This window comes from Cydia strobilella, chromosome 9 (assembly GCF_947568885.1).
Source record: "Cydia strobilella chromosome 9, ilCydStro3.1, whole genome shotgun sequence".
NCBI lineage: Eukaryota > Metazoa > Arthropoda > Insecta > Lepidoptera > Tortricidae > Cydia > Cydia strobilella.
The window spans coordinates 18,330,013-18,343,347 of NC_086049.1; the positions used below are offsets into that span (position 1 = coordinate 18,330,013).

Sequence of the window (13,335 nt, forward strand, 5' to 3'; positions counted from 1 at the left end):
CATATTTATTCCGATCAGAATTAGGAGCTCTTCAATTTATACCTATTTTTATCAAAATCTGACACATAAATAAAAAAACGGACCATCAATAAAACTGTATAATTACATCAAAGTAAGAAATATCACATGTCACATGTTTCTTTATTATGATAATTTTATCTAACCTGAGGCTTTCTTTTTTTCTATTCAACGGAGCCGGAGAGCGGCAAATTTGTTTTTCAAGACGCTTGCTCGAAAAGATCTTATTTCATGCAGGTGTACTGAAGGGAAAAGGCCTATATTGTTCCCGCGGGAGTTATAGCTTTCTTTTTTAATTAGGTATGTCACTAATTCATACGAACCAAGTAAGTTATAAGTAAAATACTTTGTTTAAAATCAAGGTATAAGGGAGTTTTACTTTTAAAATACTCACGACTATAATTTAATATTTTTGTTTATCATATTTAAAAATATTTAATTGGATTAATTTAACAGCCGTTATCTTGTATGTTTTTATACAACAATGTTTTCTTGTATGTCCATGTTATGTTATGTTTTTTTACTATTGTGTAACTCGAAATGTTAATTAGATTGCAGGTTGTAGAAGGATATTGAATTTAGTTACTAAAAACGCGAGCGGCGTGAGGCCGGCGAGGAGCGCAAATAACGTGCGCGTCGGTGTGCGTGCACCACACACACTGGGATAGTCTCTCGGTACGCGGTACCGCCCCCGTCAGCGCGACGACGATATTCTCTTTCAAATCTCAAAATTGAGTTTGGTCTCGGCTCCTGTTGGCTCTTAAGGTTTACAAAAGTATTTTTATCATTTCCGGTGTTCCAACGATATAAATTATGAATCCAAAAATAAAAATAAATTCATGCATGGAGCTAATTTGGTAAGCATTCATTTGGTAAGAATACAGGGAAAAAAATCTACAGTTGCAGATTTGTACGGCCTGTCCCGTTAAGTCTTTTTACAAGGACTGATGCTGATTGCTGATTTATTTACTTTAATATATCATATCGTATACTCTTAAGACTTTATTTACAACAATTATCAATTTTTTTTTGTAATGTGAGCAGGAGCGATATTTTTCTTTCACCCATATAAATTTTTGCGAACACTATGTTCGGATATATTTGCACCTGTCGCCAATATTTTTATTTGGCTAGTTAATTGTTCTGCAAATTCAAGAATGTCACTAAATTCCGCTTTTAATAATGCTAAACACAACTTACCTACTACAAATTATATGGGTTTGAATACTTTTATATTTACCATGCTTTTTCGACTGTATGAAAACAGGTGCAATTTTAATTCTCTTTTTATGTATATATTTCGATGATATTCTGTGGACAATATATAGTAGGTATGCAAGTATGAAGTGAAATTAAAAAAGTAATGTCATAGTTAACCTTACAAAGGCAAGGTCGGGTATAATCAGTATGGAACCCCTAGTGTGCCGGCGGGACGCTTTTAACTAATCAAGCCGCGCCCTAAACGTGTATGTTACACGGTGTACATCATATTGTGATATTGTAGGTATTTTTTTTTTTGCAGACGTATCTGCTTGATACTAACTTGGTTTACTACGGGTTAGCAGTTAGCACATTGTTACTGATCAATTCTTTATACAACTTGAGATTCCGGCACAGAATAAGTAATAGCAAAGATAGATATAACTCCGTAAAAGATGGATACAGTCTAAGGAAAAAACGTGCCTCGAAAATCACGAAAATTTGATTCTCGATCAGATGGCACCACTAGTTTTGGCCTACTCTCGTATAGAGGGCATTGACGGTTTCGTTTGTTATTTATAACTTTAACGCATGTCAGTGAAAGAACATGGGTCAAAATCATATAAAAAGAATTAATGCAAATAAAAAAAATCATTTATCCATATTTAAATACATTATATCGTATTTTTATAAATATTCATTTTTAGTTTTAAAGTGTGCCGATAGATGACACTGAATTTACTGTGGTTACAAAATTATATCCTCTTTGCCTATACGTAGCGCTCACACACCGGAGCGGCGTACGGATCCGATCCGTTCCGATCTGTTGCGGATCCAATGTGATTACTACGTAAATGGCATGGGTCATGAAAGCCCGGATCGATACTGCACCGCGTGGGTGCACCATGTGCTGACCTACTTGACGGTGCACCAGTTGTGTTGACATTTTATTTAAATTAAATTAAATTAAATTAAAAAATCTTTATTGCCACACCTTAGGAAAAAAAATATCTAAAATTTATGAAAGGATAGCTTAAAAATACAATATAAACTAAACTTAAACTTAAATATCAACTTAACATAACATAATATCTATTAACTTAAATCTATGGTGAGGCAAAGGGTCCCAATCTCAGCATGTGCGGTGCCAGAGGGCTCCGCGCTGATTTTCAGACTGGTCCCGGGACGGTTGGGGTCGGTCGCTACTATCATAATGTACCCTTCTTAGGTACAGCTCTATATTTATAACTTTATGTGTATTTGTGTTATTATTTAGTACACTTAAATACGTTAAAGCTCACACGCCTTACTTAATCCAGTAACTGAGTTACTGACGATAGGGACTGACGTTGACACGTATTGCTGAGTCCCGTTCAGCGTTTAAACAATGTGTCATCATCATATATTTAAGAGTTATACTCTTGTCGGTGGAGCGATTTCCATATGTTCCGGTCCTCTGCCTTCTCCTTGACAGCCTGATACGACACGACGTTGAGTTTTTCCTTTACTTGATCTATGTATGATCTTCTAGGTCTCCCCCTCCGTCTCCTTGCCTCAACTCTCCCTTCAATTATGTTTTTGATAAATTCGTCGTGTCGTATCACGTGTCCAAGCATCTTTCCTCTTCTATTTTCTATGGTATATAGTACCTATAGCCAAATATAGGTACACTAGCGACCCGCCCCGGCTTCGCACGGGTAGTTCAACGAATTTACACAAAACCTTTACAAATTATACATATAAACCTTCCTCTTTAATCACTCTATCTATTAAAAACAACAGGATCAAAATCCGTTGCGTACGTTTAAAGATCTAAGCATACATAGGGATAGACGGACGGACAAACAGCGGAAAGCGACTTGGTTTTATACTATGTAGTGATTTTAGCATCATAGATATTTTTACACTTGACTGTACATAAATCTGGGAGCACGATAGGGCCTCCGCCAAGTCCAAACAAAATTCTAACTATCCTCCTTCATTGCAGATGTATTTTCCTCCACTGGCACAAGAAATACCGGGAGGAGCACCGCGAGCCGGCGCACAAAAACGGCGTATCCACCGTCGAGGCCGGCCACGACAAACATGTCGCCCACGACAAGCAAGTCGCCGACAAACCTGTCGCCCACGACAAACATGCGCCCGCGCACGCGCACGACAAGAAGCTGAAGAGTCAGGCCAGTGTCGGGCATGCCGAGGTGCTGATCAAACAGCCGTCTGCCGCTAGCGACACCTAGATCTAGATTAAAATCGACCACTAGATAATCTAAGATAAGTGCTGCTCGGGAGCGGTTTTCGCTTTTTGATAGTGAATAATTTTTTTATGCAATTGGGCTTTTGACATATGTACTTACTTAAAAAAACCCTTTTAAATTGAATATGTAACTTAATTTGAATAAAATAACTTAAATCTTAATCCAATACAAAACGTCCAATAAGATGTCACACAATAGCTCATATGTATAAACATTTTACAATCAAATGATAAGGTAATAAGAAACCCCTTTAATTTTATTTACATACAATTTAATAATTTGAAACAATTTGTCCTATGTTATTTTATCGAAATATCAACATCGCAAATACAATGATACAAATATACGAACATCTGTTTCAAATCAAACCACTCGAGCTCAATTATATGATTCATATATTAGTCTGTTACCCTTGACTGTCTGTCTGCCTGTAACAATTCAATCCTAATATCCTAACCTCAAAGCGAGTTGCAAATATAGCGTGTTCGGAAGTGCATCGTCAAGTTCTAAATCTCTATTTGATTATATTGTAGTTTTTTTTCTAACGTCAAATATTTCGGTAGTTTTTTGTAGCCTTAGAGGATATAACCAAACGGAGACGCCATGTCTGTAATTTTCTGCACAAAACAGTCTGCCAATTTGTGCGGGGCACGTAAAAATAGCCATGTCAGATAAACCTCAGTCCATACATTGTGTCGCCATTGGCCGCTTATTTTCGACAGAGCAGAACGCCTGTTAATGGCTACACCGTTTGGTTATATCCTCTAAGTTTGTAGCAATTAATCCGATATCTGCAGAATTTTTGGGGCTGTAAAATTTTACATTTTTGACATTTGTGTTTTATAGACTTTTGTAAGAATAAAACTTTATTTCGAACCCTCATTGCCGTACAGACAGATGTAGGTAGTGCATAATTGTTTTCCATCGTATTTTGCTCGGAAACGTTCGCATTTGTCATGCTAGTTCAGTCAATGTCAGTACTTTTTGGTCTGAAATAGCAAACGTTCGTAAGTTTCCGTGAAAATACGATGGAAAATAATTATGTACTACATCTGTATGAAGGAAGCCCTTGCGAATATTATCATTTGTAATTACTGAATCCAATCACTTCAGTCACATTGTTTAATATTAAATATGAGTGTGTACTACTCGTATCATATGCAAAAAGCGAAAGTCGCCATCCACGGGCAGCGAGTGTATGGTCTGAGCTCGTGCAAACGCACCAACATCTCGTTTATTTCGTGTTAAAACAATTCCTTCCAATCGCGTTAATTTCCCTTAATTTATTTCGTGTACATATTAATTAGATACCCATATATCTATGTACTAACAGTTACATATCATTTTACTTAGAACCCGTTCAGTAGTTTTAAATTCGTGCTCCGGCTAAACTCGATGTATATATGTAAACACGCCAGATGACCGTTGAGCACTAAATTTTAGTTTTCAATATATTTTTGAGACCCTTTACAATTTTAACCTCTGTAATTGATTGATTTTGTTGCTGCAGCTATAGAGAGAAAAGTTTGAACTGATTACGAGAATATGGTCGCGAACGTGGACAAATAGGTATTTTTTCTTTCATCATCGAGTATGAAACTCTTATAGTCTTTTTATTTCGTGTCGACGGTTTTGGTTAAAATAATAAACATTCGAGTAAAGGATTACTCAAGTTAGACTGGGCCGTGTCCGGGCCGGAGCTTCCGACGCTTCGTTTTCTATGGAAGGCATCACGTGCTCCCGCCGACGCCCGAAGACGCCGGAAGCTCCGGTCCGGACACGGCCCGGTCTAACGTGAGTCATCCTTAAAGCTTTTCTCCCTAGAGTTTCACATTTGTAGATGCCGCAGTCAGCTTCACCAGGATTCTGAACCGATTTGTACCATTTTCTACAACGACTGCGGCCCATGTCATAGAATCGGTATCAAAATTATAGATAAAGGACCACTATAAACATGAACATATTAAATTTGAAAACTGCTAAATTTATTGACATTCTAAAACCTTACCGTCCGGTTAAAAGAAAGGTATTTATTTACTTATAAAGTTATTTAAACAGTTTTAATCTTAATATAAACATTAACATACTATTACAGGTTATAGACCAGTGCCCTGTTTATCAAAAGCTTGTAGCTTGTAATACATTAATCCCTTTCTAAAGCGAGGTTTAGACTAGCAAGAACTTGCATGCAATTTAAGTTACATTGCCGACTACTAAAGTAAACTGTATTCAAAAGTTTGATCACATACCGCAATGTAACGAAAATTGCATGCAAATTCTTGTGCTAGTCTAAACCTCGCTTTACAAAAGCTGTGAAAAAGCGAGTTCCGCTTGTATTACAAGCTACAAGCTTTTGATAAACATGGCACAGAGCTTTCATTTTATTACATATGTATCTTATCCCCTTCTGAATTGACGAACACATTTTTAAAATATATCGATTGAGTATTTGACCTGTAAAACAAAGTCATTGCATTTAATACAAGTTAAGATTCAATTTTGATCATTTATGTCATATAGGTACATACTTAATGACGAATTTATCTGAAGTTTTAATTGTAGTACCTATTATGTTTTGTAGTTGTGTTGTGACGTCATATGATTGGAATAAATCCGCGATTTGCGGTAATTATATAGTTATATCAGTAACATAGTTTTGTGTACTAGGTGTTGTCGATTGTCGATCGGTGTTTTAATATTACAAGCATAACATAGACCAACGATAACGTAATTTTAACAGGTTTATTGGCTGGGGTTTTTGGAATGTGATGTTAAAATGTTAGTAACTTGAGTTATTCGTGTGCATTACCATCATATCTATTATGTCGTCCCAAGATTAGACCTGACAGGGTGATAAAAACAGTGTCAGCGAGTTAAAAAGTAACACTTATCACATATGGATAAACCCTTTGTGGGAGTGCGGCGGTGAGTTGATGGCAGGAACATTAAAGAACGCCCGAGTCGTGTTGAATACAAATTTTATTAGTTTACATATACATTAAATATTAGTTTTATTCATCTATCATGCACGTGTAGTAAAACTCCTTTTTTCTGTCTACCTGACAGCTTAGTGTTGCCGTGGTTATTACTATGTAAAGGTGGCTTCACACGTGTATGTGGTCGCAACACCTTCATAATTCGCCTACTGATTTGTCTAGCGGACAAATCTGTCAATTGAAATTGAAAAATCTTTATTTCAGGCCTGTCGGCCCATATTCCGTTAGTTTACAGTGCTTAAAAATAAATAAATTGTAAAATAAATAAATTAAATTAAAATTACATTAAAACTATAAATAAATTAACTTCAATTCAATCAAATTAGATTAAATTATACATCAATTAAATTCAATTAATTTACATTAAAAATTATAAATCAATTAAATTAAATGAATTGATTTATATTTTTTAATAGCTATATATAGCTATTTTTGCTTGATCGTAGACACACACAACAACAAACACACAAGCACATAAGCATCACATTCCAGGAAGCCTAGTACTAGCGTCATGATCATCACTATATTGTGTTGATTTAGTGTTTAGCCAACTATTTCTAGGGAAATATATTGTTTTGCATCCTTCTTCGAGTCATTAATTAAAGGGGAGGCCAGGGAGAAGTATTAGACAAGAATAATTAATTCGTGGTTAATGAAAGCATTACGTTAAAAATGTTCGATGGCAGTTAATCATTTGGAAAATGAAGCAGGAAATTTTATAAAGATTACATTCCCCCGGCCGCCCCTAATTGATTATTTTACTAATGACTCACGTTAGATCGGGCTGGGTCCGTGCCGGGTCCGGGCCGGAGCTTCCGGCGCTTCGTTGGATGGAAAGCTTCACGTGATCACCGTTCATCTGTCATAGAAAAGTAAGCTCCCAAAGGTCCTGCCCGGTCTAACGTTAGATCCTTAAATTCGAAATAATATTGGAATTTATATCCTAAGAGACTGAAATGAGTGTTCTAAAGTAAATTTCAAGGATGTATCTTATTTAACGGTTTTTGATACGTATTTTTTCGCTTCATTGACGGATCGTTTAACATTTTGTATGTTCCGCTGAACTTAGGACATTCGCGTATACAATTTTACAGTAGAACTAACTTCGAACGAGTTCTTCAAATTACCCAGTTTCTAACCAAAAAAAGAATTTGTGCTAACTAAATATCTAAAATATTGTTTCTATTTCGTTTTCTGAGGCACGTAGTGCCAGAGCCAAGTTCAGTGTCTAAGTTTCCTTTAGAACGCTACGGAAATGATAAATTGTTTATCTGTTTCACTCGGGTCCAATGTTTCGGTGAAAACATTCGACTTTCGAATATTTAGTGCATGCCTTCACAAACATGCAGTCTGTATGAGAAAACGTGGTTCTATCTCTTTTCTATGTAGAAAGAGATATTCACAATCGAACACAGTGAATTGAGAAGGCATGCAAAATGTTCTACTTTATCCCTAAACGAAATATATATATGCTTTAAGCAAGAATAAAGTCTTGTTTGTAAATGAGTAATACTCATCGTTAGTTATAGATAACATAAATCGCATTTTAAAATATCTCTATAGTGAATATTCAATTCAAAAAGGGTTGCCGTGATTTTATTAGGGAATGACAGACACCGAAGTGTGTCTGGAAGAGGCATATGAATGTTTATTTAAGTATTCCATACTCTATGATACGTTCGTCGATGTGTTAGGTTAAGGATAGTGTTACAGTACTATAATATCTACATTACATTAGACGGTAAATTATTTATTTCAAGCATAGCTTCAGCTCAGAATCTTGTGCTTGGAAATTGTTGCCAAAGATATTTTATATATTTTTAAGCGTCTTTAGTTATTCGCATATTATACTGTGGGTGCTGCAATAATTGAATTGACAGTGATGCAGGCAGTTTTACAGTTATATTTTACTAATATTTTCTCTGATTTATCGTTAGCCGCTTTAAAGTGGGCAACCGTGCCAAAAGTCAAAACCGCGACGGCGGCGGAGCTAGGCCACCCGCCATCTCTTACTTAAGCTTCCATATTAAATTGTAAAAATAGCTTACTGTTCTTTGGCTGTTGAGGAATAAAGCCAAACAGTTGATGATAATAAATGATGAATATTCGCTATTAGCGTCGCGTCAAATTATCAATTTTCGATAAACGTTATAACATTCCGCCGTGGCTTCGTATTGTATGATTATACCGTCAATGGAATAAATAATATGTGAAACGCATAAATTAATGTTTAGTATTATAAACAATGTATCATTGTGTACAATAAATGTTGTGTTAACCATTGAAAAAAAATCTGTTCATACATATATATGTATTTATGTATCCTAAAACTAACATTCAGACTAGAGGTTCCTTTAAGTACACGCCCTACCAACACCCTAGCCCTACCCCCTCTATTCACTGTGATAAAATAATTGTAAGATTAAAGCAAAACAATGATATGTATTAATAACATTACTGTTTACGAAAAAATATTCCCACATTTGTTTGTTCTGAATTCTAAAAAAGTTATTGTTTTCTACATGTGTATCACAGTGAATAATTTTCATATTCAAACCTGGTATATAATTATTGATCATTCGCTAATAACACTCCATCAAAACCATTGTAAATATCATTTATGGGCTGATTTTATTTATTAAATATTTTTAAACCAATCTCAAGCGACACAGGCCCTACATCTAAATTTTAATATTATTGTTTTTAATATTTATCATTACATTGAAATGTTTTATATTGATATATTTTAATTTAATTACGACTGTGCTGTTTTATATCTCATATATTTTATACCAATGTCTCTAAATAAAATGTGGACGGAAATCATGTATTTTTAATTAAAACCTATATTAATGACTTTTATCGAAAGCCTTTATGAATTAATGGAAACAAAAATTAAAATATTTAACAAAAATATTTTTTCCCCTCACTAGCTCGGAAAGCCGTCTTTTATCCTTTAAAACAAGCGGGGAAAAACGCATTTTATCCACTAGTGGGGAAAGTAATATCATCATACGTCAGAACAGAAATGTCAACATTGTCAACAAAATTTATACTTAAAAACACTTCTCACCGACTCACGTAAAAATCAGAAGTTCCAGTGTTTTCTGTTATAATATCGTAAAAAAATAAGTGATTCCAGTGATGAAGATGATCTAACGTCTGTGGATGTTGCACTTTCCTCGCTATAGTGAGGGGAAAAGTTTTGTGTTACACACGGGTGCAAATGTATTTTACTTCTCGTGTGTTGAAATTGCACACTCGCGGGTAAAATACAACTTTGCACCCTTGTATAACAAATAAATATTATTTGCTCCCTAGTTGTATGCTTGAAACATTTAAATTGAATTCAACCTTATAAATATGGTAATACCCATTCTTGGCCGTGACACTACCGTTCATGCTTTTGTGGCGCTGCGCTGCGAGGATGAATAGATTCTCAGGGGTCTACTCATGATAATAGTTTATTAATCAAAAAATAATGGTATTGACAGATTTATACGAAATACACGTGAATTAAGTTTTATATCTTACTTATAAGTTATAACTAAACTTTAATTCGCTTCAAGAGTCACCATTGCCAAAGAGGATATAATAAGATAGAGCGGTACTGTCATAGTAAATTTTGTAACCACTGTAAATTCACTGCCATCTATCGACATACTTTAAAACAAAAAATGAAGATTTATAAAATACGTTAAAATGTATTTAAATATGGATAAATGATTTTTTTATTTGCATTCATTATTTTTATATGATTTTGACCCATGTTCTTTAACGGATATGCGTTAAAATTATAAATAACAAACGAAACCGTCAACGCCCTCTATACGAGAGTAGGCCAGAGCTAGTGGCGCCATCTGATCGAGAATCAAATTTTCGAGATTTTCGAGGCACGTTTTTTCCTCTGTATCCATCTATTACGGAGATATATCTATCTTTGGCTTTGGTAATAAAAACTTGTAACAAGAGCAGACTGTGATCGTAGCGCCATCTACATCACTTCATTGTCTATTGCGAAGCATGCTTGCAAAAGATTACACATCTACCAAGCGGTTCCATTGTGAATATAAAGATGGCGTGTATGTCAAATATAGGTATAATGCATATAAGAATTATTATTTGATTATTATTTACCTAAGATGTTTTGATTTCATATTTCACTGCCGGAAGACTTGAAATTGCAATTGCTATATACTATTGATATATACACCCGTGCGAAGCCGGGGCGGGTCGCTAGTATCTTATATTTCCTAGTTTCCTGGCTTTTCGACCCCTATTTCAACTGCCGCAATATGGCCGATCTGTCAGTTTAGTACGAAATTTAAGTGTAAGTACTCAAATTAATCAATTGAACTATTTATTTATTTATTTTAGTATGTTTATAAACATAAACCAAAACAACTTAAATAATAATCGGTTAAACGACAAGTTATTTTATTATTTCGTTATGATCATTGTCGTTTCATATTAATCGATGTACATAATCACCAATGCACAATTTCCTTTCCAATGCCGTCATAAATGCCGCAATCGCCCGGCGCTGCACGGCGCGGCAACGTCGCATCTGCCGCGCCGCACCGCGCCCTCATTGATCGTACGTCAGTTGCCGCGGCAACGCTGCGAGATCATAATGGTGTTCAGTAAAATACAAATGTCAGACAGTGCCACAATGAAATTAATTAAAGAAGTGAAGAAACATGGATGTATTTGGAATCCTGAGGACGAAAACTACAGCGATAGGCAGCATTTGCTGGTGGCGTGGGACGAAATCGCAAAGGCACTGGATATGCCAGGTACGTTTCTCTGTGACGTCGCTTGCATCGTATGTGCTGTATTTTGTTTTGTTCCGAGTTCTGAGTGGTTACTGAGTAGCGCGTACAGATGGCGTTAGGAGTGTCATGTTGATAACACTGGTTCTTGTTATTAGGGCTCCGTATCCAGGATGGAAAAACGGAATCCTTATTATTTCGTCGTGTCAGTATTCGGTATTGTCTGTCCGAATGAAATTTGACTCGTAAACTGTAACGTTTACTGTATTTTAATGAAATATGCAATTTATATGTCAACCGCTACCTAGCTTAGCTAAGTTTATTTGTTAAAAATCGAAAAATACCTATTATGTTGTTATAGGGAAGGCAATCCATACATTTACTAATTAAATACAAGGATATATCTTACAACAACTAGCACCAAAATTCAAGAAATATGTCATAAACAATTACCTACATATCTACATAATAGTCTAACCCGTTCGTATAAAAATACCGCAAATCGATGTACAGGTTAGCCGTTTGGCACACACATACTAGAGGTCAAAACAATTTTTTTTACCCGCAGTTCCTAAAAAAATTTCGCTGGGGGAGTGGTAAAACATTTATTTTTTTGTATGGAAAAAATATATTTTTTTTTCAAAACCTATCGTGTGTGGTATCATACGAAAGGGCTTTTTAAGGCGATTCTAAAAATATATCACATCATTACATGTCGGGCATTTTTTTTAAATTAAAACAAAAAGAATTTTCGAAACATACCAAGTTTGGGCTCCTCCAGACATGATATGGCTGATTTTTTTTTGTACAATATACCACAAATGATACGTGATATCCTCATGTCTAACTCCAAGAAAGCAATTTGGAAAATAATATCATTAACAATTTTTTTTTTAATTTTTCAATTTTACAAAGTGACACAGTTCTACTTCAATACCTATTTCAGGAGACTTATGGAACTATACTGCAGATACGGTACATATTAATCATAAAATGATACGTAATATCCATATATCCAACGGGAAATACCTCTTTAACCTTTTAACTGCGCCTTTTCATCAGTTAGTATAATTTGTTTAGTAATTGACACAAAATATCAAGGTTGTATCCTCCAGCTACGATATACCTTACATTTTTTTTGTACAATATACCACAAATGATACGTAATATCTTGATATCGAACCCCAAGAAAGCAATAAGAATCGCCTCAAAAAGCCCTTTCGTATGATACCACACTCGATAGGTTTTTCCATACAAAAAAAAATGTTTTACCACTCCCCCCAGTGAAATTTTTTTAGGAACTGCGGGTCAAAAATTTTGTTTTGACCTCTAGTATGCGTGTGCCAAACGGCTAACCTGTACATCGATTTGCGGTATTCCTTTGAAATTGGTGTCGAGCGGCGTCCGCTATAAGGCATTATTTGTAGGCTTTCGATAGGTCAGTACTCTGAAAAATTGCTTTCAGGTTTCTTATGATTTTTTGACATAATCGCTTTCGAAAGTTTAGAATAGTGTCCCGACTGTCCAGACCTAAAATTTATTGGTACCTAAAGTTTAAAAAAATACTACTTCTATCTTTGCAGAGGATATCATCCGTGGAAAATGGAAAATTCTGCGTGACTTCTTCAAAAGAGAAGTAAAAAGGAAAAATGTCACTTCCGTAGAAGAATACAAAGGGAGATGGCGATACTTCAATAGCCTCGGCTACCTACTACATCTCTCATTACCAAGAGAAGAGGAAGACGAACGCACGAGCGAGAAAGTCGATGTCGAGATAGAATACGAACCGAAGTACGCCCCAGACTCAAACCTTGAAGTGTACTTAGAGGATCCTATTCCAGAAAAACGCTTCAAACCAAATGATTCAGAGGACTACGATTTAATGTTCTTGAAGTCGCTTACGCCGTTTTTTAAGCAACTGGAGCCGACTAGGAACTTGGTGGTGAGGAGCAGGATACAAGACATGTTGCTGAATGAGATAGCTGCGCAGAAGATGAACAGGAATAAGATGTGATAATGAGGATGGAGATGTTAGAAGAGAGATTTGTTTTTTTTTTAATTTCAAGTCGTAGTCGTATCGTAACGGATAAGAAA

The 13,335-nt window shown here is 35.4% G+C and overlaps 2 protein-coding genes and 1 long non-coding RNA gene across 3 annotated transcripts in view; all 3 read left to right on the forward strand.

Annotated features, from left to right (window-relative positions):
• The window catches only part of LOC134744478 (uncharacterized), a 118,024-nt gene extending 111,720 nt beyond the window's left edge, over window positions 1-6,304 (forward strand). Inside the window, exon 5 of the mRNA XM_063678297.1 lies at window positions 3,206-6,304. Within this exon, the coding sequence (XP_063534367.1) occupies window positions 3,206-3,455 (250 nt within the window). The 3' untranslated portion in view covers window positions 3,456-6,304. The remainder of the gene's footprint in view (window positions 1-3,205) is intronic.
• A 551-nt stretch (window positions 6,305-6,855) lies between these two features.
• LOC134744483 (uncharacterized) lies at window positions 6,856-9,292 on the forward strand. The gene is made up of 2 exons (XR_010128092.1): window positions 6,856-7,817; window positions 7,865-9,292. It is a non-coding gene; the product is annotated as an uncharacterized LOC134744483 (long non-coding RNA).
• A 1,654-nt stretch (window positions 9,293-10,946) lies between these two features.
• LOC134744005 (uncharacterized) lies at window positions 10,947-13,302 on the forward strand. Its single transcript, XM_063677638.1, has 2 exons — window positions 10,947-11,265; window positions 12,825-13,302. Exons 1-2 carry the CDS (start codon window positions 10,947-10,949, stop codon window positions 13,253-13,255), a joined length of 750 nt encoding a protein of 249 aa, XP_063533708.1. The 3' UTR covers window positions 13,256-13,302.
• The last annotated feature ends 33 nt before the right edge of the window (window positions 13,303-13,335 follow it).